This window comes from Gopherus evgoodei, chromosome 16 (assembly GCF_007399415.2).
Source record: "Gopherus evgoodei ecotype Sinaloan lineage chromosome 16, rGopEvg1_v1.p, whole genome shotgun sequence".
Lineage (NCBI taxonomy): Eukaryota > Metazoa > Chordata > Testudines > Testudinidae > Gopherus > Gopherus evgoodei.
In genome coordinates, this window is record NC_044337.1 from 6,618,812 (window position 1) to 6,641,595 (window position 22,784).

At 47.9% G+C, this 22,784-nt stretch overlaps 1 protein-coding gene and 1 pseudogene across 5 annotated transcripts; both read right to left on the reverse strand.

The window, feature by feature from the left end:
- Positions 1-295: 295 nt before the first annotated feature.
- On the reverse strand, positions 296-10,591 carry LOC115635985 (annotated as a pseudogene).
- Positions 10,592-17,840: 7,249 nt separating this feature from the next.
- Positions 17,841-22,200, reverse strand: LOC115636015 (zinc finger protein 436-like). Of its 5 annotated transcripts, none has more exons than XM_030535570.1 (4): positions 22,012-22,200; positions 21,562-21,657; positions 19,476-19,579; positions 17,841-19,105 (listed from the first exon to the last, which is right to left on the reverse strand). In XM_030535570.1, the coding sequence occupies exons 3-4, from the start codon at positions 19,513-19,515 to the stop codon at positions 18,138-18,140; spliced, it is 1,008 nt and encodes a 335-aa protein (XP_030391430.1). In that variant the 5' UTR covers positions 19,516-19,579; positions 21,562-21,657; positions 22,012-22,200; the 3' UTR covers positions 17,841-18,137. The 5 variants fall into 5 exon arrangements, with proteins under 5 accessions (XP_030391430.1, XP_030391427.1, XP_030391428.1 ...); XM_030535567.1 differs by having other exon boundaries at positions 17,841-19,108; XM_030535568.1 differs by lacking the exon at positions 21,562-21,657 and having other exon boundaries at positions 17,841-19,108.
- Positions 22,201-22,784: the final 584 nt, after the last annotated feature.

Consider the following 22,784-nt stretch of genomic DNA (forward strand, 5'->3'; position numbering starts at 1 on the left):
GATAGTTGTGGCTGGATCACAGAGCTACAAACCAACGTCTATCCCTGACTCTTCTTGATTCAATACATGTAAATTTGGACAAATAATCTAAACTATCAATATATCAGTTTCCCTGTCTGTAAAACAGGAATAATGATACTTGCCTGCTTTTGTCAAGCCCTTTAAGGTCTTCTGATGAAAAGGACCAGTATTTATTTTCATTTGTTTTATATTATTAATATAAAAATTCCCGTAAATGATTGGGAGGGATGTGGTGAAAAAGCCAGTAAGAAAACTAGTGCAATGCAAAAGATGTAATCATACCACACAAAATGTACTTCACATGGCTGGTTAAACATACTTTATTAATTTAGGGTGACATATGCACTTTTCTTTTAACCAGTGAGGATTATGCTTCATAGTATCACATAGCACTATTGCAGAGAGAAATCTAAGAGTTCACTGTAAAGCTCTGGGTGCCATCCTGGCCCCACTGAAATCAGTGATAAAACCTCCAGTGACTTCATTGGTGCCTGGTGTTCACTCTTTGCTGGGAAGTGGGGAGATCTTAATAACCTTGGTGTAAATGATAAATGGTGTAAATATCCTTGGTGTAAATTAGCAAGGTGCAAATATATTGCTTTCTCCAGGCTCATGATCTGAAAAGAAAAAAAAAAGTTAAGAGTTGTTGATCTTCTGCAATTAACCACAGATGCATTATCATGCCATGACTTCTGATGCAAGAATGTATTGAGTCACCAAGTGCCAAATCTTAAAACCTTGACTCAGCTCTTATGATGGCAAAACTTCCACTGAAGTCAGAGGGATTTTCCTTTAATTTAGCAGGAATGAAAAAAGGGATGTCACGCTGTGCCTCAATAATTGTGACGTGATCAGCGGCGGCTCACAGCTTGGCCGCTGCCCTGCCTCTTGGTCACGATCTCTCTCGTATGTGCAGGCAGTGCTGGCTCTGCTTTGGTTCTAACAGAAGTAGAATGGAATGGGCTGGGCTGTAAGGTACCAGCATTCACACCTGAACAGAGAGCTCCTGACAACTCAACGTGACAAGGAAAAGGAAAGATTTGGTATTAAATGTCAGTGTGTTTGCTTGGGTGCTTCCAGCTATGGGCCTCATCTGATGTCAATGGAAAGACTTCCATTGACTTCACTGGGCTTCAGATCAGGCTCTAAGGCCCAGATTCTAACTTTCATGGGAATCAATGGGTTGTAGGCATCTAACTACCTTTGAGGGTCCATTCCCATATGTTGCTGGAGAGCGACCTCCCGCTGCTCTTTCCTTGTGCTAAACCGGCCTGAACTTCATCTCTGAGACTTCGTAGGAGTAGTGAGCCCCTTTGCCTGTAGCCCAGATGACACCATCTGCGTAGCTCTCATGGGGCCCCAGCAGGTACAGCCCGTTCAGATTGGAACCGTGACACTTGTTGTACCACCAGCCTCCCTTGAACTGCAGAGCACAGTTCCCCGAATGCATATCATTGTCGTTGTCTTTGGTTGTAAAAGTCATATTTCTATGGCCAGACAAGGAATCACCTGTTAAAACACCAGAAGCAAGAACATGATTGTGTGTACAAAGCACTGTCAGGTTCCGAGAGATGTCTTGCTCCCCTGAATGTGACTATTAATCAAGTAACAGGGATTCTCTATTCCACACTTTGGCTCTACAGCTATGGTTCCTTTTGTTTAATATATAATGTTTAATGTATAATAATGATTGGAGATATACCAGTCTCCTGGAACTGGAAGGGACCTTGAAAGGTCATTGAGTCCAGCCCCCTGCCTTCACTAGCAGGACCAAGTACTGATTTTTGCCCCAGATTCCTAAGTGGCCCCCTCTAGGATTGAGCTCACAATCCTGGATTTAGCAGGCCAATGCTCAAACCACTGAGCTAGCCCTCTCTCCTAATGTGCCTCTGATAGCTCCTTTCCCCTTCCCAAACAATATTTAAAAATAGGAGGCTACTGTGGGAAAAGACCTCCTACCCAGCAAAGCCTCACTTTATTAAGTTCCACCAACCAATCATCCTCTTTCTAGACTCTGGAGGACCAAGAATTCTCAGTTCAACTCCAGTTAACATTCTGATTCCACTGTGCATGAGTGTGGTGAGAACATCATGCCTATGGCCTGCGTTAGAATGTCACATGGGCTTTCTTCCCACCTCCCCTTTCAGGTAGTCTCTGAGTTGGTAGAACTGCCAAAGATACTCTATGCTTTTGATGGTTAAACATACTTTCTTGATACCTCCCTTGTACAGAAAGTGCAGGATGGGCTCCAAACTTACCTGCAGTGCCTGTAAGAAATTTTCCTAGGTTCAGTCTGTATTTGTCAGATTGTCCTGAAATGCTGAAAGTCTCATAGTGGGCAAAGGATTTTTTGTTTTCCATGTCACTCAGATCGACACGAAGTTCACAAGTTTCTAGAGGCAAAATGGAAACATAAATGTCAATCACTTTCCATTAACATTCTGCCTGAGGGGTTGAGACATGTTTGTCCAACCCGAGGAATACAAGCAGATGAATCACTTTATGTATCCTGTCTCCAAGGAGATGATATAGCAGAGAACAAAACCCAGAAAAGAATCCATCAGTGATTTTGTTACCAAAGGATGTTAACAGGTGGATATTGTCATTCCCCAGCCAGAATTCCGTCAGCTGGTTCCCAAACCCCTTCTTGTAGGAATTCCAGTCACGGAAAAAATCCACCGAACCATCTGCGCGTCTCTGGAAAACCTGCAAGGAAATGAGAGGGTGTGAGGTGGAAGACTGCACCATGATGTCTATCCATCATAAAGCAGCTGCCTGACATACCATTACTTCATACCTGCTCACGCAGCCACTACACTTCGCATTCACATAATGCTTTCCAACATATCTCCCTGCAATTAATCAGTCCCGCTCTACAAACATGGGCACCACTACCTTCATCTGTGGAGAAGGAGGAGGAGGAGGCTCAGAGATGGGATGTGACCTGGTCAAGTTCAAAGAGTGACTCTGGCTCCCATCAGCTCATTTAACTGGGCAAATCCATTTTGAGCTAATTTTTTTAACTACACGTTAGATGGATGGAGCTATCTCTTCAGGCTAGGAAGCATTGCAAACCCCCTCTGAGTTGGTAGCCATTGTGCTCCATGCCCCATCTCTCTTTCACTCCATGGCTTGAAGAACATAAAAACCCTTCCGTAGTTGGGATATGACAGAGTTATGCCTTGTTGTCTTTTGCCATCACATAAGGGTCTTTCATGCCTCAGCCAGGCTGTCACGTGCTGAGAATGCTGTGTAGGCAATGTGCTTAACCTCTGGGGTATGTCTGCATGGCTCCAGCCAAGACTTGAGCTAGCCATCCGAGCTCAGACCTTGGGGGTCCAAGCTGCAACCTGAGCTGCTACGTCTCGCTGCTAGTTTTAGTGTGCTGGGAGGCTCGTTCCCAGTACAGGGTAGACATACCCTGGGAGTGCCCACACTTCATGGGCTGATGGAAGGAGAGACCAGCTCCAAAGGAAGCCAAGGCAGCAGATAAAGGAAGCCTGGTGTAGCCCTTCCAGACACTAGAGGGAGACATGGTCACATGTACTAGGCAGGTTATTATACCTAAAGTCACCTGTAGAGTCTTCCAGGCTAGACAAGATCTAAATAGCAAATGCGAATAAACCAAAACCTAACAAATAAGGAAACTTCCAGGTTTCCACAAACCCAGTTTCTCCTCTTTGAACTGATGGGCTGGCCTGGACATGAAATCTGTGATGACATATTTGGGATGTAACTGGATGAATTATTTCAGCTCTGTCTCAACATTTCCTCAGTTTTAGGACAGATTTACAGCTGCCAGCAAGTGGCACTCCTTGCACCTCTGATTAAAATCAAACGTGTTCTCTATACCATCCTCCTCCCCGCCACACTCCCTCTCACTTACAATCCAGCCTCCACCACCTGTATCCATGTCACAGAAGACAGTGATGGAATCACCATAACTCCTGGGTAAATGGCATACCAGCCGCTCAGTGTTCTCCCTTTGGCTAACAGCTCCTTGCAGTTTCTGGGCCCTAAACAAAATGGAAAATTAAACATGCATTGATTGGAAGTGCGGGACTTGATCTGATTGTGCAAGGGACAGGTGAAGAGTCAGTGTGATCTTGGGGTCTTCAGAGCTAAAAGCAGGCACTGCTATGCTTTGAGCTAAATGGTCGAGGCCCCTGACACCAGACCCCTAGTCCCATCCTGCGTGGATCGGGCACAGAGGGTGACCTGTGACATGCACTCACTAGGGGGTTAACTCAGCAGAGTCTGTGCTTTTTTAGACAGCTGATTTATTTCATCTCCTTTCATTGGGGAGAGGCTGTGCCTGGCCCTGGCAGGTCAGTAGGGGCAGGGAAAGGCACCTGGACAGTCATGCCCTACTCCTAATCTCTGTCCCTGCCCCGCTGCTCCCAGAGCAAAAGGACTGCTCAAAGCTAATGCCAACAGTGTCCACAAAGGGAGTGGAGAAGAATGGGGTTCCCCTGCCTCCCATCAGTGGGAATGGGCTGGCACTCCCACAGGCTGGAGGAGGGTCCAGGAGGCACATTTCACAAGGGCATCAGGGACTGCTCCGTCCACCTTAAATAATATTATGGGTTAGTTAGTGGGTCTTTCTGAAATAAGGCGGAATATTACTCATTCTGTGCCTTGGCTTTCTGTCATACTTGGGACAGGGGAGGCAGCGTGGGAGCAGTAGTTCCTACACAGAAGAGGGAGAAGGAAATGTTTTGGTAATAGCTTGTTTTGTTTTGAAATGGCCACTATTTGAGAGGTTAACCATCCTCCTGATGGAGATGGATCAGAGACAGACTGCAGCTCAGAGGTGCCTGATAACAGAATTTATCCCATGGCTAGTACAGGTGCTACTGTCAGTTAAATCGTACTTTTGCCATATGGGAGAGTGACGAGGTTCTTACCTGTTATTTCTGGTTCTCCGCGCTCTCCTTTCTCTCCTAAAATGGAGCACAGGGTCAAACCCTTGCATGAGTTGGAGATCACATTGTAACCTCAGAACTCATGGGCTGTCAGCCTGACCTGATGCAGGAAAATACACGAATGCCCTTCCAACATCTCCAGAGCTGCATGAATTTGGCATAGATGGTACAATACAGAATATGAGGGCAGAAGAGGGGCATTACATTTAGAAGCGTGTGAAGTACATAGACATTAAAAAAAAAGTTAATATTTGGGGGTTTATTCTCCTTTTGTACAAACTCATTCACTTGAGGAAAACAAGATGAAAGTAGCTTGGTGAAGAATTGCCCCTGGCTGACTGTCCAGAGACCTCAGGCAGCCGGATGCAATGGGTAACATTTTCAAAAGCACGTAAGTAACTTACAAGCCTAAGGCCCATTAAAAAGCAGAGCTGTCTGGAGCATGACAATTCCATTTCGCGGCAACTTTGGAGGTTTTGAATTTGGGTTTTGTTCCACGTTAGCATGAAAACAAAACCTTTTGAAGGTTTTTTTGTGAAAATGAAATTGTGTTGAGATGTCCATGTTCCGATTGAAACCTGAGGTCTTCTATTCGAGAAGGTTTTGGGGTACAATGCTCTCTGGTTACTTCTGACAGGAGAGATTCTCTCTCACACTTTACAGCCTGGTTGTTAAGAAACTGGGATGTGGGAGAAGGGAGTTCAAGTCCCTTTTCTTCTTGAGTTAGGATTATCTGGGATGAAAAACTCTGCTCTTAATCAGCCAGAGGAGAGACTTGATCCTGGCTCCCCTACATCAGGGCTTAAATTCAGCTGGAGCTGTCCAGAGCTCTGCTCTGGTAAATATTTCTGAGCCCCTGTGCACCTCGTGGGGCTGAAGCCCCGAGCCCCAGTGCCCTCACCCCTATGGGGCTAAGTCCTGAGACCCCCGTCTCCTCAGCTGAAGCCTGGAGCCCTGCCACCCCTCAGGGCAGAAGCCAAGACCATAACAGGGTTCAGCAAAGAACTAGATAAATTCATGGAGGATAGATCCATCAATGATTATTAGCCAGGATGGGCAGGGATGGTGTCCCTAGCCTCTGTTTGCTGGAAGCTGGGAATGAGCAAAAGGGGATGGATCAGTTGATGATCCCCTGTTCTGTTCATTCCCTCTGGGGCACCTGGCACTGGCAACTGTCGGTAGACAGGATACTGGGCTAGATGAACCCTTAGTCTGACCCAGTGTGGCCGTTCTTTTGTAGAAGCCCTGAGCTCCCCCCGCAACCAGCCCAGCAACTGAAACCACCCACGCTGGAGTTTTTATAGCATGTTGGGAGAGGGTGCGTGGTGGCTCCGGGAAATAATCTACAAGAATATGAGCTCTATCCCGCAACACAGGCCAGTGCACTGGTCTGTGTTGCGGGATAGAGCTCATATTCTTGTAGATTATTTCCCGGAGCCACCACGCACCCTCTCCCAACATGCTATAAAAACTCCAGCGTGGGTGGTTTCAGTTGCTGGGCTGGTTGCGGGGGGAGCTCAGGGCTTCTACAAAAGAACGGCCACACTGGGTCAGACTAAGGGTTCATCTAGCCCAGTATCCTGTCTACCGACAGTTGCCAGTGCCAGGTGCCCCAGCCCTTCATTTTGGTGAAAATTTTCCAACCGGTTCTATTCCTTCGGCACTTTTGAAAATTGTACCTGATGTTCCTTCAAAACTCAGACCAAGTTCTAGATGCAGACTGGAATAAGGGCAGCTGCTTGAAACAAAGCAGTGGGTGGCTGCACAGAAAGATGAGGGTAAAATGGTATTTGTACCAAGCCTCAATTACAGTCCCGCTCGTGTACAGGATTGGATTAGCTGAGCATGAATTCCTGTAAGTCCTAAGAAATATTTGTAAGTCCACGCAGGCCTTTGTGAACCAGCAGACGCTACAGAACAATTGCACCGTATGTGCTTGTCACTGTGCGTATGGCTACACTGATGTGATTTGCAGCTCGTGTAGACGTACTTGTGCTAGATTTTAGCTCGCTGACAATAGCCGTGAGGATGCAGTGGCACAAGATTCAGGATAGGTTGCACAAGTTTGCCTGATCCCTCTGGCTACATATTCACACCTGTAACTTAGCCCGCGCTACCCTGGGTTCACTTCTGTTGTTAGCAAACTAGCTAGATTAAAGCTAATGTGGGTACAGATACATGAACTGCAAATCACGCCCCCGGCTGCAGTGTAGCCATCCCCTGTTTATTATTAAAGTACAGAAGGGTCACAGCTTTGCAGTGAGAAGAATTATTTGAGATGATCAATTACCTTTCAGTCCAAGGAGGCCAAGCATCACCTTTTTGCTCTTGGTTAAACAGTGGAAAGATTTATCTGAAGTGCAACAATTTCAGTGGGGGGCTCAGAACTGACTTTCTACTGGGGTAAAAGTTTTTACAGGTGTAACCTGACGATAAGCACCTTCAGAAGCTGTTACTGTGATGACTCGCTCTTTCTTTCTTTACCTTTCTTGCCTACTGGTCCCATCTTTCCAGGGATCCCTGGAGCTCCCCGTTCTCCTACAAACACAAGAGAGTAGATATTTGACAGCGCAAGCCCTGAATAATTCAAACATACCAACTGAACTGAATCCCCACATCTGCCATTTCTGATTTGACTCATGAGGCTGCAACTTAGAGTCCAGAGAGAGGATCCTTCCTTTGGATTTTCATGTCACATCAGTCGCTAGCTGGGGTATCCATCCCAGAGAACGTATCAGACAGCTGCTTCCACTAAGCCACATCATGGGTGCAACTCAGATAGCAGCTAGCTTAGTTTTAACAAATCTCTCCATATCACTGTTTCTCAAACTGGGGTCTGTGAGGGTGCTCCAGGGGGTCTGTGGGCCCTGCTGATCAAATCCTCCCCCTCCTTCTCTCAACTTTTCCCCCTCCCTCCCAGCGCCTTCTGTATGCTGGGGAACAGCTCTTCTGTGGCGTACAGGAGGCCCTGGGAGGGAGGGGAAGGAGCAGGGATGGGATGTTGGGGGAGGGGGCAGAAAGAGTCGTGGAAGAGGAGGGGCTGGGCTGGAGTGGTGATGGGAAGAGATGGGGCAGCGGTGGAGCCTTGGGGAAGGGGTGGAATGGGGGGCTTGGGGAATCTGTGAAAATTTTAAAATCAGAATGGGTGTCCTTGAGTTACGAAAGTTTGAGAACCGCTGCTCTATAGGGTTATTGGCATCTGTGAGTCCTGGCAGATAGATCTGGTGAGGGAGGAGGTCAGTGTGTTACAGCAGCAGATAGCGGCACTTGGCCCTTTGGCTCCTGTTCTATCAGCTCACACTCTTAATGCTGATGATCCCTGGTGTGCTGGCCAAGGTGGTGGCCATCAAAGACACACCTGGCTTCCCTTCTGCAGCAGCCCACAGGCTACCATGGTTCTGGCCAGAGGAAAAATAAATTGACAATTGTTCAGAGCCAGCTTCTTAGTTCGGGCCCCTCAGTGTGGAGTTAGAGACTTGCATAGTGACCAGCTTGTTGGAGGCACCTTTTCCTCATGTTGGGGACTCGTAAGGATCATTTTTCTGCCATCCAAAGCAGAGTCTTCCTCCGCCCCTGGGCACATACCTCTCATTCCTGCAACTCCAGGGTCACCTTTGGGCCCCATGGCACCAGGAATCCCAGGACAGCCTTGGAGAACAGCGAGCTTCTCTGAGCCACTGAGACCCACTATTTTCACGTCTGGAGAAATAAATGACATGTGAGAAGGTCCATAGGATTGAACCATTTTGCAGATCCCTGAGAGAAATAAATCCTGCAAATGAGAATCTCCATAAGCTTTCTTTTCTTTTCTTTTCTTTTCTTTTCTTTTCTTTTCTTTTCTTTTCTTTTCTTTTCTTTCAGTACAAAAACCACAGCCTCAATTTGAGGAATTAAGAGACTATTTAAAACGTTAATGAATTTGCATGTATTAAATTCACCACCAGAAGAGACCGGACGGCAGACACTGGAGAACCTCGACAAAGATTTTCAAGGGACACTAAAACTGGCAGATTAGTGAGAGTCTGGGTGAAAACTAACCCCACGGCCATGTGACCTAGATAGATGAGAGCAGTGGGGACTGCAAGTAACAAAGGTAGATTCAAGGCTTGTAAATGTGAAGTCAGTGGGAGTTTTCTCATTGGCTTCACTGGGAACAGGATTGTATCCCTACATCTGGGGAGAGGAAATCAAGAAAGCTACACAAGTTGTAACCGAGCAGCCTCACCTACTGCATTAAACACAAGCCGCAGTCATTGCTTTCACCTTGTCTTATTAATACGATCCCAGGGACTTTTTCCTATAACCAGGTATAGCTGCAAGAAAGGGAGGTTCAGGAGGCTGGAAAGAAAGTCTCTTTGAGCAGCTCTTAAGAAGCATGAAATAAGGGAACATTTGAGAAATGCCAGAGTATTGTGCCTGTGTGAATTTCCAAACATTTTAGAGACTTTCTGACTTTCACATTAATTCCAAAGATCTGAATAATATCTCCCTGGGAGCAAACCAAAAATAGCTATGGGTAGAGGTATCTCATTGACTCATAGACTTTACGGTCAGAAGGGACCAATATGATCATCTAGTCTGACCTCCTGCACAACGCAGGCCACAGAATCCTACCCATCCGCTTCTATAACAAACTCCTAACCTATGTCTGAGTTATTGAAGTCTTCAAATTGTGGTTTGAAGACCTCAAGCTGCAGAGAATCCACCAGCAAGTGACCCATGCCCCACGCTGCAGAGGAAGGCGAAAAACCTCCAGGGCCTCTGCCAATCTGCTCCGGAGGAAAATATCTATTCTATTCTAGTTTACTTCTTATATCAAACTTATTCTGTTCTATTCCTTACATCAGATCTGTTTTATTCTCACTTTTTATATCACGTGCATCATATTCTGTTCCTTTTATTAGGTCCATTCTATTCTGTCCATCATATTCTATTCCTTATATCATCTCCATCTCGTAGTATCTGAGCTCACTGGACAGAATCAGTAGAGAATGAGACATGGCAAGATTTTCATTTAATCAGATTATTCTTTAACTGGAGAATGTTGCTGTTCGAGGATTGCCAAAGAGTAAAATGTAATAAAAAGCATCTCATCTCGTGAATGCCATTCTTCTCCAGTCTAGTAGCTGGGGGTTTCGCAGCCCCTTTGCTCTGTCTCCTACTATGCCAGGGAACAGCCCAACAGCAATGGAAAGGCATTAGTTATACAGTGCATATGTGAGCCATCTTGTTTCTTGATTAAAAGCAATTTAATTAAGGAAGAAAATTAGAAGGGCTAATATTAAACTTCTGTGCAGTCTAAATTCTGCATCTTAAAGTGGGAACCAGTCAGATCCATGTTATGAAAAGGTAACAGGTTTGTCTGTGACTCACCTGGGCAGGTGTCCTTAGCCTGACAAACCACAGCTGCTAGACAGAGTAAGGCGAGGAGGGTTTGCTGGGCAGCTCTCCCCATGGCTGGTGCTGGTCTCTGCAAAGGCAGCTCCACTTGTCTCCTCATCTTCGTGCTGTGTTAGCATCTGAGCCCTGGAAGCCTTTCATATCATATGAAAAGACAAGAAATAAACTCCACCTCGGAACTCTAATCTCCCTTACACCCCAGTTCCCACGTTCCAGCTGTAAAATGGCTTCCCTTTGGCTTGTTGTGTAGACACTTTCCCATCTTCAAGGATCTGATAAGAAAGTTTCCTGTCACATTGTACCTCCTGTGTGACTCAGTAAATATTTTGGTGCCAGTGGGTCTGCTTCCCATTAATTTTACTGGCTTTCCTTTAAGTGTTGGTGTCAGCAATTCTTCATTTAACTCCTTTATACCAAAGAGTTGAGATTATTTTCCAGCTAGAGCTTCATTCCACAGATGTCAGGATCGAAGATCAGTCTGGCCAAGAAGGATATGTAATTATTTTTCTTGACAGCCTAAGCATTGCGAAATCTCAGAGAGTATGGTTTATACCTGCTCCAAGACAGTGGCACTGTTAGATCATTAGATCCTGAGAGAGGATTTCACAGGGTTGAACACATATGTTCATATCCTGCTTTTTACTTGCAGGTTTGATATTGTTGTACTCTTCAGAATGATCTCAGTTCTAACTACTTGTTTGTTGTTAAATTGTTCCATGATATTTCCTCTAGAGCAGAGGAGATTTTGATTCCATGAAGTCATCAGTGATACATAGTGCATGACATCAGAAATCTATTCTATTCTATTCTTATACCCAGTAGCGCATTATGTGACATGACTGACAGCTGTCACGTGTGGTTTGTTCTCTTATCTGTGTGCAGTGGAGTGTTTTGGCAGTGTGTGGGGTGTGGTGGGTTGTTTATTAATGTACATGTTACTACATATTTATATTAGAACAGGCAGGTTGAAGAAATGTACCTTGTATTTGGAGTGGAGGTGGATGATGTTCATTATGATTTTCAGTTGCAGATGGGGTGGGGTGGGGTGGGTGGTGGTGGGGAATTTACACAGTCTCGGCCTGCCCCCAGAAAAGGTTTTGTCTTCCACACAGAGGAGCTTTGCTGCTGTCAGTCTGAGAGGCATGTAATGTACACTTCAGTGTGTGTGTGTGTGTTTGAACGCTGCATGTTTAGCTCAAGTAGCTTCCTCTTAATTGTTGTATGGAGGGACAAAGTTGAACTGAATCTCAAATAATCCTCACCTGTCGTTGCTGGTGACCCAGCATTTCCTTTATCTCCTAAAGAAAGAAGTTTCAGATCTTGTGTTACCTGGATGTCACATCTTGATCTGAGTGTGCAGCCCAGCATTGGTACTAATCCCAGGCTAGGGCACACGAATGGCTGATGTTCCCTTTCACTGCTCTGTTGAAAACATATAAGCAACATTTCCAGGGTGGCAAATTTGCCTCGGAGGCACAGGCTGTGAGGTAATCTTGCCTTTTAACCCAAGAGCTATATTAAAATGCCTGTTATGTGCAGCATGTTGGGAATACGGGTCAGAAAAGCAAGATTTCAGAAGTTCCTTCCTCGGACCATGTGAAATGACAGGTACTATTATTACAGCTCAAACCCCGAAGAATCACTTGGTACATCACAGCAAAACTGAGACTATGCCATCCAGCTCCAGGATACTGCCCTGGGATGGTATGTGACTCATTGGATGGATCCAAATGAGATGATAAGAAGAGATGGGGAATAGGGAATAACTAAAGGAGCAGATGACTCACACAGGACACAGAGCAAAACTGTCAGCGGCTCCCCCCAGCACTGCATCATCATTAGGAAGAGATTGCAGGGGAACAGACAGAGCACAAGCAGCTGGGTATGGAGGTATTTGGAAAGCAGCCACCAATTCATGACACTGAGTTCAGAGGCTCCTGCGTGTTTCAAGTGAGGTATCAATTAATAGAACATTCAGTGCCATCTTTTGACAATTCTAATGAGCCATTCTCAGCCTCACAGATGGGACTTGGGGTTTGTGACCGCTTGTCTTCTCTGTCTCTCTAGCCTGGAGCAGATGGCGAGGGCGGGTCGTCTTTTCCTAGGCCGTGCATTTGCATGTGGAGGCCAACAAGTGGAACAGCTCTTCCACTCCTTGCTGATCTACCTGGTCCCTGCTTCGTTGCTCTGCTTGTGCCTCCCTTGCGGCACCAGTCCTCTGGGAACAATCCTCAGGTAATACAAGCACGCTGTAATTATTGCCTTGCCATGCCTCTTCTGTGCTGCCAGGCGCCCTGTCTCTCTGGCCTCAGCTCAGCAGAGCACTGGAGAACGTGCTTAGTTTGAACCAGGTGCTTACTGATGTCAGTGGAACATAAACATGCTTAACGTTAAGCAAGTGCTTAACCGTTTTGCTGAATCAAGGCCTCTTTCAATGTGAGTAACATCAGAGAAGCAGGGGCACCCTCCCCCGAAAGCGCTAACCCTTACATCCAGGAAGGCCAGGAGCACCTCTTTCTCCTGGTGAAAAAGGGAACTACTGAGCCGAGGTGCAGTGGCAGAGCTCTGAACCTGCTCACCTGTGCAGGAACAGGAGGGGCCTGTATAAAGTCCGGTGGATGCAGGGCTGTTGCTGGGAAAGGCTGCAGTCGCTCCCTGAGTGGAGGGAGTTGGGAAGCTGGCAAACCCGCCTGGGGAAAGCCAGATATGGAGGAAGAAGCCCAGGGAAACAGCAGCAAGGGGTAGGATTGTATTGGGCTGCGGCTGCTTGTTACAGGGTCTCTTGGCTGGTACCCAGTGTAGAGGACAGGCTGGGTTCCCCTACCAGCTGCCAGGAAGCGGTACAGGGTGTTGGAGGTGCCAGGCAGCCAGTGGGTCTGGAGAGATGGTGAATTCCCCAGAAGAGGAGGACATTAGTGACCTGGCCGGAGGGCCAAGCCACGAAGAGGAGACTGCAGTCCCTGGAGTGAGAGGGGACGCAGCGCAAGACAGCGCAGAGAAGACATCACCAGAGGGGGAGGAGAAGGTCTGGTATGACGAATACACAGAGGACAGCCAGCAGGAGGTGCCTTGAGCAGTGAGGGGACCCTGTGCCATAAAGGTAAAAAAAAAGTCTCAAGAATGTTGTTGATTATTCCAAACCCAAGTCTGACAAGCCCCAAAAATTCAGAGTTGAGGTTTCATAGATTCCAAGGCCAGAAGGGACCATGGTTACTGTCTATTCTGACTTCTTGTATAACACAGGCTAGAGAACTGCCCCAAACTAATTCCTAGAGCAGAGCTTTTAGAAGAAACATCCAGTGTTGGTTTAAAAATGGTCAGTAATGGAGGATCCACCACAACCCTTGGGAAATTGCCCCCATGATTAATTATACTCACTGTCAAATATGTAGGCTTAACTTCCAGTCTGAATTTGTTCAGATTCAACCTCCAGTCATTGGATCGTGTTTCACCTTTCTCTGGTAGATTGAAGAGCCCCTTATTAAATATTTTTCCCCATGTAGGTACTTAGACTGTGACCAAGTCAGCCCACAACCTTCTCTTTAAGCTAAATAGATCGAGTTCCTTGAGTCTATCACTATAAGGCAGGTTTTCTACTCCTTTCATCATTCCCGTAGCTCTTCTCTGAACCCTCTCCAACTTATTAACGTCCTTCATGAATTGAGGGCACCGGAACTGGACACAGGATTCCAGCAGCAGTTACACCAGTGCCTAATACAGAGGTATAGTAACCTCCCTACTGCCACTCAAGATTCCCGTGTTTAGACATCCCAGGATTGCATTAGCTTTTTTGGTTACATCGTCACACTGGGAGCTCATGTTCAGCTGATTATCCACCACAACCCCCAAATCTTTTTCAGAGTCACTGCTTCCCAGGATAGAGTCCTCCATCCTGTAAGTATGGCCGACATTGTTTGTTAAAACTAACCAAGTGCAAAGCTGAGTTTATCCCAAGGGCATCACTTAGAGGCAGTTAAGAATTTTCAGTCAAAGCCATTTTTCAGAAGAAAACTGGGATTTCAACAAAATATATATATTTTTTTGGCAAAGAAGTGTCTGCTTTCAGTGGGAAATCTTGAATTTTCATTAAAAAAAAATGGAGCATCCCCAGCAGTGCCCCTGTTATGATGCGTTGCCTCCCCTCACCAAGACAGGAGATTGTGGTGCCTCATGAGAACTGTAGTCTGATCAGTGAGTCCAGCCAACAGAGGACAGTGGGAGTATGAAACACCTGAACCACAACTCCCAGGAGGCACCACGGCGGCATTTCAGAATTGAACTATATCATTTTTTTGGCAGAAATATTTAGTTTTTGAATTTTTTTGGTGAATATTCAAAATTTTCTTTGGAAGAAACGCCATGTTCCCTCCAGCTTTAGTGTCAATAGCAAACAGCAGTGTGTAGATATTTGCAAATGCTAATGGCATAATTGTCCTTGCCTTGAAACCTGGTCTCGCTGCATCTTTTCTATCACTAACTCGTATGAGTGTACATTTTAGGTCCAGTGTCCCACATAGTGTCCGGACCCTGGGTATGGCTAACAGCAGCAGATAAGAGGAGACAGTTGTAAAGAGAATCTGAGACCTCTTGTTATTTAATACAGAAACAAACTTTAAAGAACCACCCCATGGGCTCTTCATCATCCAATTAGTCTTGACCTGATAAACTCTCAATTCTGCGTTTGCTCGGTAGGGTCTAGCCAGAAGGTCCATACTGTTAAAGGGTAAAGTGACTCATCTGTCACTCACCTGAGCAGATGTCCTCACAGACCCCTGCTGCCAAGCAGAGTAAAGCTATGAGGCTTTACTCCGCTGCTCTCCCCATGGCTGGTGCTGGGCTCCGCAGTGTCAGCTCAATCCATCTCTGCTTTAGCATTTCAACCCTCTCTTACTTTGCCTTTCATAGGCAATAGAATAGCTGCCACCTTCGACCCCTCAGCTCCCATCATCCGTAATTCCCACTTTCCAGTCATTTCCCCTTGGAAAATTGTGTGGAAACATTTTATTTATTAACGAGGTGGAGGCTGTTTGTTTCCTGGGCCTGTTTTGTCATCTGTTACCTAGTTGATTGCAAAACTGCTGGGAATGTTTGGTCTTATTTCCAGCTGGAGAACTTACCTGCATGCTCACCGGGCTTCAGTGCACATTGTACGGGTGCAAGTGGGGAGGAGGGTGTGTTGGCTCTCTGCACAGGATGAATTTCCCCCTAAATCTTGGCTGGATTAGGGGAAAAAGTGTTTTTTTTTCCTGACCTCTCCATCAATGATCAGAATTAAATGGATCCATGAACAGTCTGACAACGCACAGAAGCCTCAGCCCTGGCTGACAATAGAGCTGGGAGGGCAAGAGAAGGAGGATATGGGATCATCTCATTCCAAACTCAAACTGCCTCTAGCTTATCACCAAATGTTTTAGTGACACGCTGTGAAGGAAAGGATACTGGACTGGAAACGGGGTGGTTCTGTTTGAGTGAGAGCTGCAGCCTGGCATGAGAAAAGCATGTGCCTGCACACTCTGATGAGACACTAATTGCTAAATATTCCCTCGTTTGCCCTGCCTCTGGGGAGAATACACTCTTGGGCCTGCTGCTTGGGCTCTGGGTGGACTGGGGATAGGGTGTAGGGGCGTCTCCATTCTCTGGACATCTTGAGTATGCAGGCTGTGCTGGAGAATGACAGATACCACCAGGCCATTTCAGATCCAGGCTGCTAGCTTATCCATAGTTTGGAACCTGTGGGTAATGGCCTAAGCCCCATACCTAGAGCCAGATTTTCAAAGGTATTCAGGTGCCTAAGGATGTAGATCGGCATCTAGTGGGATTTTCTAAAGAACCTAATGAGGTTAGGCACCTAGGCACCTGGTGGGAATTTTCAAAAGTATCTGCAGCTTCAGGCACCTAAATATTCTTACAAATCTGGCCTTTAGGTGTTTTTCAAGCTTTTATTATTTGTATGGTAGTAGCACCAAGGACCTCCAGTCATGGACAGGACCCGTTGTGCTGGGCACTGGACAGACACAGACCAAAAAGAGGGCCCCGGTCCCTACAATCTACATATTTTAAAGCCTGCTTCCCCTTTCTAATGTGTCTTTTCATCCCATTCTGTTTCTTTGCTTATTTTACCTTCTCGCTAATTAGTTCCAAACAGGGTCAGTGTGGAGATTAACTCAGCTTTGGTATACCAGCCCTGCAGCAGGCTCAGGAAACACCTGCTAACTCCTTTGGCAGAGTGTGGCGGACCCTGGGGGAGAGACCGTGCTGTTTTCTTTAGCGAGCAAAATGAAGGCCCAGACACCAGCAGCATCACAGAGCCGTGGGCTTTTTTTTCTGTAGCGTGCTGCATACAGTTGGTTCAGTTCCTGCTCGGTAAAAGGTGCACAATTCACAGATGTCCTTATTCGTCTTATGGGAATGTCCCAATTTCATCAATTTTTGGAGCAGCATCAATAATCACAGGATATGAACCACCCAACCTTTCACATCCACTTTGATACGTATCACCACTGCTATACAGTACAATTTATTTATGTTGAGTTTTTGATGGTCAAATATATTATTAACTTTTGGAAACGCTGTCACATGAAACCGGATGGAGAACACGCATTCTGTACAAGCACAAGGGAAACATACCAAATACGGGCCCAGTCATGCCAATGCTTATCAAGCTTAGTACCTACTAGTGTCTGCAGTCACACTGACGTCAGTGAGACTATATATGTCAGTCTGCAGCCTGCATGGTACTAAATGTGTGCAGCAGTGACCCCAAGAGAGAAATGGGAGGATTTTTCTTTAATTTGGCCATTTTAATTTGACATTGCTATACAGCCAAACTCCTATATGGATATGTCATCTATCCAAGTCCCTGCAGCAGTTGAACCTAAATCTTGCAGCAAAGTCTCTGGATTCTGCAGTGCTCTGTTGCAGCAGACTAGAAATTTGGTGACAGTTTCATTTAAATGAAGAAAGGAGGCTTTTAATGATTTTGGTATGAAAATGAACACCACTATCAATACAGCGGTCCTGGTGTTAGATTTGACTCCCCGCCCCGGAAAATCAGTTTGTTGGTTTTCAACCAGCTCTGCCATTTAGATTACCCCGTTTCACATGCATTTAGCCTCTGATGTGTTTACTTGTCCACTCCTTTTAACACTCCAGACTTTCCTTAATTGGAGGGCATCTCAGATCACCCTTCTTTGACCAGCTCACTCCCTGCCCAAGGCCAAGACGTGCACGGCTCAGGATTCCCCAAGCAACCCAAATGAAAAAAAGATTTGCCAGCTAATAAAAAGGAAAAAAAGAGAATGTAAGTATGCAAATTCACTGATAATCAAACAGGCCCAGAGTTACCTGGGAACCTTGCTCCATTCACTCACCCAACTCAAACTCATTGACTTTAAGGTCAGAAGGGACCATTATGATCATCTAGTCCGACCTCCTGCACAACGCAGGCCACAGAATCTCACCCACCCACTCCTGTAACAAACTCCTAACCTATGTCTGAGTTACTGAAGTCCTCAAATTGTGATTTGAAGACCTCGAGCGGCAGAAAATCCTCCAGCAAGTGACCCATCATGACTCACCAACAACACCCACTTCTGCCTCCTTTCCTGGTTACCTTGTATCCCAAAAGATCCCTTCCCACAACATCTCCTCATTGTCTTTTCACCCCACCGCATCCCAAGAGCAGCATATGAGTGGGAAAGAGCTCCACATGCCCCAAGAAGAGAATGCCCATGTCTTGGATGGGATGTGGCCTGTAACTGTCGGCCCATGGTTTTCACATGGGCCAGGCTCTTAGCCTGTGTGGATTCTCTGGTGTGTAATAAGGTTTGAGCTTCGGCTGAAGCTCCGCCCACAGTGGGCACAGGTGTAGGGCCTCTCGCCCGCGTGGGTCCGCTGATGCTGGAGGAGATTGGACCTTGCGCCGAAGCTCCTCCCGCACTGGGCACACTCATGCTGCCGTTCCCCCGTGTGGATCTTCTGGTGCTCGCTCAGCTCCGAGCCGCGGCTGAAGCTTTTCCCACACTGGGCGCACTGGCGGGGCTCGTCCGCCGCATGGAGTCTTTGGTGCCTAATGAGGGCGGAGCTCATGGAGAAGCTCCGCCCACACTGGGCGCACTGGTAGGGCCGCTCGCCCGTGTGGATGGTCCAGTGCTGCATGAGGTGGGAGCTCAGGCTGAAGCTCTTCCCGCAGGCGCAGCGGTAGGGCCGCTCGCCCGTGTGCATCCGCTGATGCTGCACCAGGTGGGAGCTGACGCTGAAGCTCCGCCCGCATTCAGTGCACACGTAAGGCCGCTCCCCCGTGTGGATCCGCTGGTGCCGGACCAGGTGGGAGCTCACCCGGAAGCTCTTTCCGCACTCGGCGCAGTCATAGGGCCGTTCGCCAGTGTGGATCCGCTGGTGCCGCAGGAAAGTGGAGCTCTGGGTGAAGCGTTTCCCGCACTCGGGGCAGGCATAGGGCCGCTCCCCTGTGTGGGTTCTCTGATGGATAATCAGAGACGAGCTCTTGTTGAAGCTCTTCCCGCAGTCCATGCACGTATTTGGTCTCTCCTGGTGGGTGAGGCCATCGCCCACCCGAGCAGATTTACCCCGGCTCTGTGCCAGCGGGTTCCTCTGCCGCTTTTCTGATCCGCACCGAGTCTCACAGACACCTCCCCACTCAGGGCTCTGGGATCTTGTGGATAAAGTCATGGGAGGCTCCACCACCTCAGGGGCTTCATGCAGGGGCTTCTGCTCCTCATTCTTTCTCGGCATCCCATCACCTGCTGGAATGAAAAGGGAATCCAGCCATGATTTGCTCCCTGCGCTGGGGAGAAAGAGAACCTCAGGAGTAGGAAGGACAGTGGGGCTTGTCATGAATATTAAAAGTCACCAGAACTAAACTCCACAAAAACCCTTCACCAGGAGGGGGACTTATACTCTCTCAAAATCCCACCTGAGCCATAGAAAAAGGATGGGCAAGGGGAAAGACCCCTGTTTCATATCAGTTTGGATGAGTGGGAAGCCCTGAATGTCTAGGATATGGGTACTGCAGTGAAGGAGGCGGGATGACAGAATGGCGAGGTCTTGCAACTGCTTGGGTGGAATTCTACAATTCTTCTCCGTTCACTGGGCAAGCTGCTTACTCCTCACCTATGTGGGCACTGCTCACGATCGCCTCACGGCCTTGCATATCGGACCTGCAGCTCTTCTCCTTGTTCTGTCTGGGATTACAGCAGGTCTCGGAATAGGCAGTTCTGCTCAGGGGAAAGGAAGTGGGTGAGATCAGGGTTTGTCACACATTTCCAGAGCTTTTGTTACAAAAATGGTGCATGGTTTTTAAATGATCCTTCCTTTCTGACGGCGGGTATATCTCATCTCAACAGAGGGGAAAATGTTCTTGGAGGCCGGCGGCGTAGCTAGGAGTGGAAAGGTAAGTGGGCAGGCAATGACCGACTTGCGCTAGCTCAGCTCGAGGTGACGTTGTGACATGGGCGAGTTGTCCGAGTCAAAACCCTCCCGACCCCTTGGGGCTGAGTTAGGGAAGAAGCAAGAGAAACTAAACTGGGTGAAGGAAGTGTCCACCCCAGATGCACGCACCGCTTCAGGAGTGAAACGTGGTTGAGATGCAGCTTGTCTCCCTTGAGGCTGAGGAACTGCCCTGACGCCTGCACAGGGAGCAGGAGTCAGCGCTGGGAGGGCTCTGCTTCCTGGGGGGCTCTCTATCAGGGTGCAGGGGAGCGATCAGGCTCCCAGCTCTGTGGGGAAGGGTTCTCTAGGGGCATGGGTAGGGCAAGTCCTTTGGGTGGGCGGGAGGAAGCCATTCTCATTGGGGTGGCAGGCCCCACTCTCCAGTGTATATGTCACTGTCCAGTCTCTGTCCTGGCCCAGTGTGGAGGGGAGGCCCCAAGGGAGGGGGTTTGGAGAATGAGCCTGTCTTGCACTCACCCTGCAGAGGCAGCTCCTGTCCCATGGGGCTGGGCCTGGCTCCCTGCCCTGCCCTGTTGGCTCTTGCTGCTTGCAGATCTAGAGCAGCCAGCTGCAGCATCACCTGGTGTGTGTGCAGGTGGGGCCCTCCTTGCTCCCTTCCTGGCCCTGCCAGATGCTAGACTTCGCCTGCCGAGCTGCGCAGGAGCATGGGGTTCCTCAGAAAATGACAAGCCCCAGGTGCCGGAGTGCAGTTCAGGTACTGGAGCGATGCTCCAGCAGTGCTCCAGCCCTGCTCAGATTTGGGTAGGTCTGGGTGGTTAGTGGGTTGGCCATAGACTGTAAGAGGGTGGTGGAAGCTCAGAGCCAGCCAACCATATTCCAAGGTACAGCTCTTTTAGGGAGAGCTTATGGTACACTCAGGGCAAGCGGTGGCTAAGGATTCAAGCACACCCCTAGACAGAGGTTTGTGGAGACCCTGCACCCAGGCTGGAAGGGATGGTTTGAGGCTGGAAGGACCAGAAGAACTGTAAGTTCCTAAGAGCAGCAATATTTTTTCAGAACTCCGGGCTACACCTCCCTTAACTGGCGAACCAAGTGGGGGACACTGAGGCAAGCTGACTATAGTGCTACACAGTGAGGTGATATGCTCTGCAACCAGACCGTTTGGGAACGTCACCACTCTGCTGTCAGATGCATTGTGCTCCCTTGTAGGAAATTTGGAGACCTCCCACTGAAGGGGACCTGATGAGTTAGGCAAAAATCAAGTACAAAGCCTGGTGCTTGTTCCTGGGTGCTGGAACTGGGGGGTGCTGCCGCACCCCCTGGTTTGAAGTGGTTTCCATCATACACAGGATTTACAGTTTGGTACAAAGGCTCTCAGAACCCCCACTTGGCAAATTGTTCCAGCACCCCTGTGTTCATCTCCACACCTGCAGAGAGACCATGGCCAAGCCCAGTGTGGAGAGGACACAGGAATTCTATACACCTGAGTGACTGCACAAACCCTACAATCCTGTCCCCATGGAAAGCTCTGAAGACAGGGAAATTGCCCTCCTATTTTATTGATCAAGTTCTGGCAATATCCTCAGCCTGATGCAAAACACAGAGGTGAAGCTAAAGAGCTTACTAAGAGGCAGACACAAAGAACGCAAAACTGGGACTTGTCAGACCAAAGCTGCAGCCGGTCAGACCTCCTTCCCGGACAGTGGCCAAACCGGATGCTTCAGGAAAAAAAAAATTAACAGGGGGGAAATTCTTGAAGTCATTGGGGCAGGATTTCATCCTGTCTGTAGAAATATTAAACACTGACCTTCCATGACCAAAGCGCTGTACAATGACAGAATAAAACGAGCCCCTCTGATGACACTGTTCCCTCGGGCAGGATATTCCCTCAGAAGCGAGTTTGCTATGAAGAGGAAGGGAACTGGCGTTGATTTTTGTTTCCCCGCTGGTTAAAAGGAAAACAAACTGGCCCAGTGATGATGCAGTTGCTAGATCTGGGAGCTCATATCTCAGCCCTTATTTCTCCTTCTGCCCCTTTCAGTCTCTTCTCTCCTTCCTCAGTGCCACTCGCCCTCCAGCTGGGAGGTTGATCGCTGTTACCTTTCCAGTGGGATCTCTCTGCTCAGGCTAGGACAGTAACAGCTGCTCTGGATCTGTGCAGTGAGCGGATCTGGGGTTCAGGCACATAGGGATCAGCAGTGGGTAAGGGGAAGGAAAAGGCATTTACAGCTACTTTCCTGCCTTCCCTCTCAATTACCTGCAGTTCCTGGCTCAGACGGTGACTGTAGAATCTGTTTGCTTCCCAAAGACAGTAGTTACAGCCTGGGACGGGGCCCGTTTGTGGTGGCACTTGAAATCATGTCTCTCAGCAGCCCAGGGCCCCTTTGAGGTGGGAGATTAGCAGCTCCTTGCTCTGGGCTCTTGGACAGAAGGGAGCTGGGTAGGGACCTTCTCACCCGGGAAGCTCATCCTTAAAATCCCGAGGACAGGCAATCCGGAGGCAGAAAGAGAAGCAGCCTCCTGTCTTTTCCCAACAGCCATCACCCTCTAGTGGCAACAGCAAGGGGAACACGTGTGAATTTTGCACGGTTCACAGGTGGCGAGGAGACTCTGTGAGCAGTTCAGGGTGTGAAAACTGGCTGACCCCCCCTTAATAGATTACAAGCGGCCAGTAGGTAAGGGGGGAGTAAGTACTGCTCATGGACACAGTAGCTTGCATTTTTTCACTATCTCTTTTCCTCTGCCTCAAGGCAGGAAGATCCTGCTCCTAACCAGTTAGTTCTACTTAGATAAGGGAAACATGAGACTTTACACTTACCAATCAAGTATTAACACGCAAGGGTCTTTGTCTGAATGTGTATAAAAGGTTTGTGAAATTTGTGTAAGACAGAGTCTTTTGTACCAAGGTACAGGCTCTCCTTTTTCTGCAGAATAAAGCATTTTTCCTTATCCCTGTCAGGCTGTTAACTGGCTCTCAGCTAGGCAGACCCGATATTTCGGTAACAAGGGAGCCCGCTCACACTGAGCGTG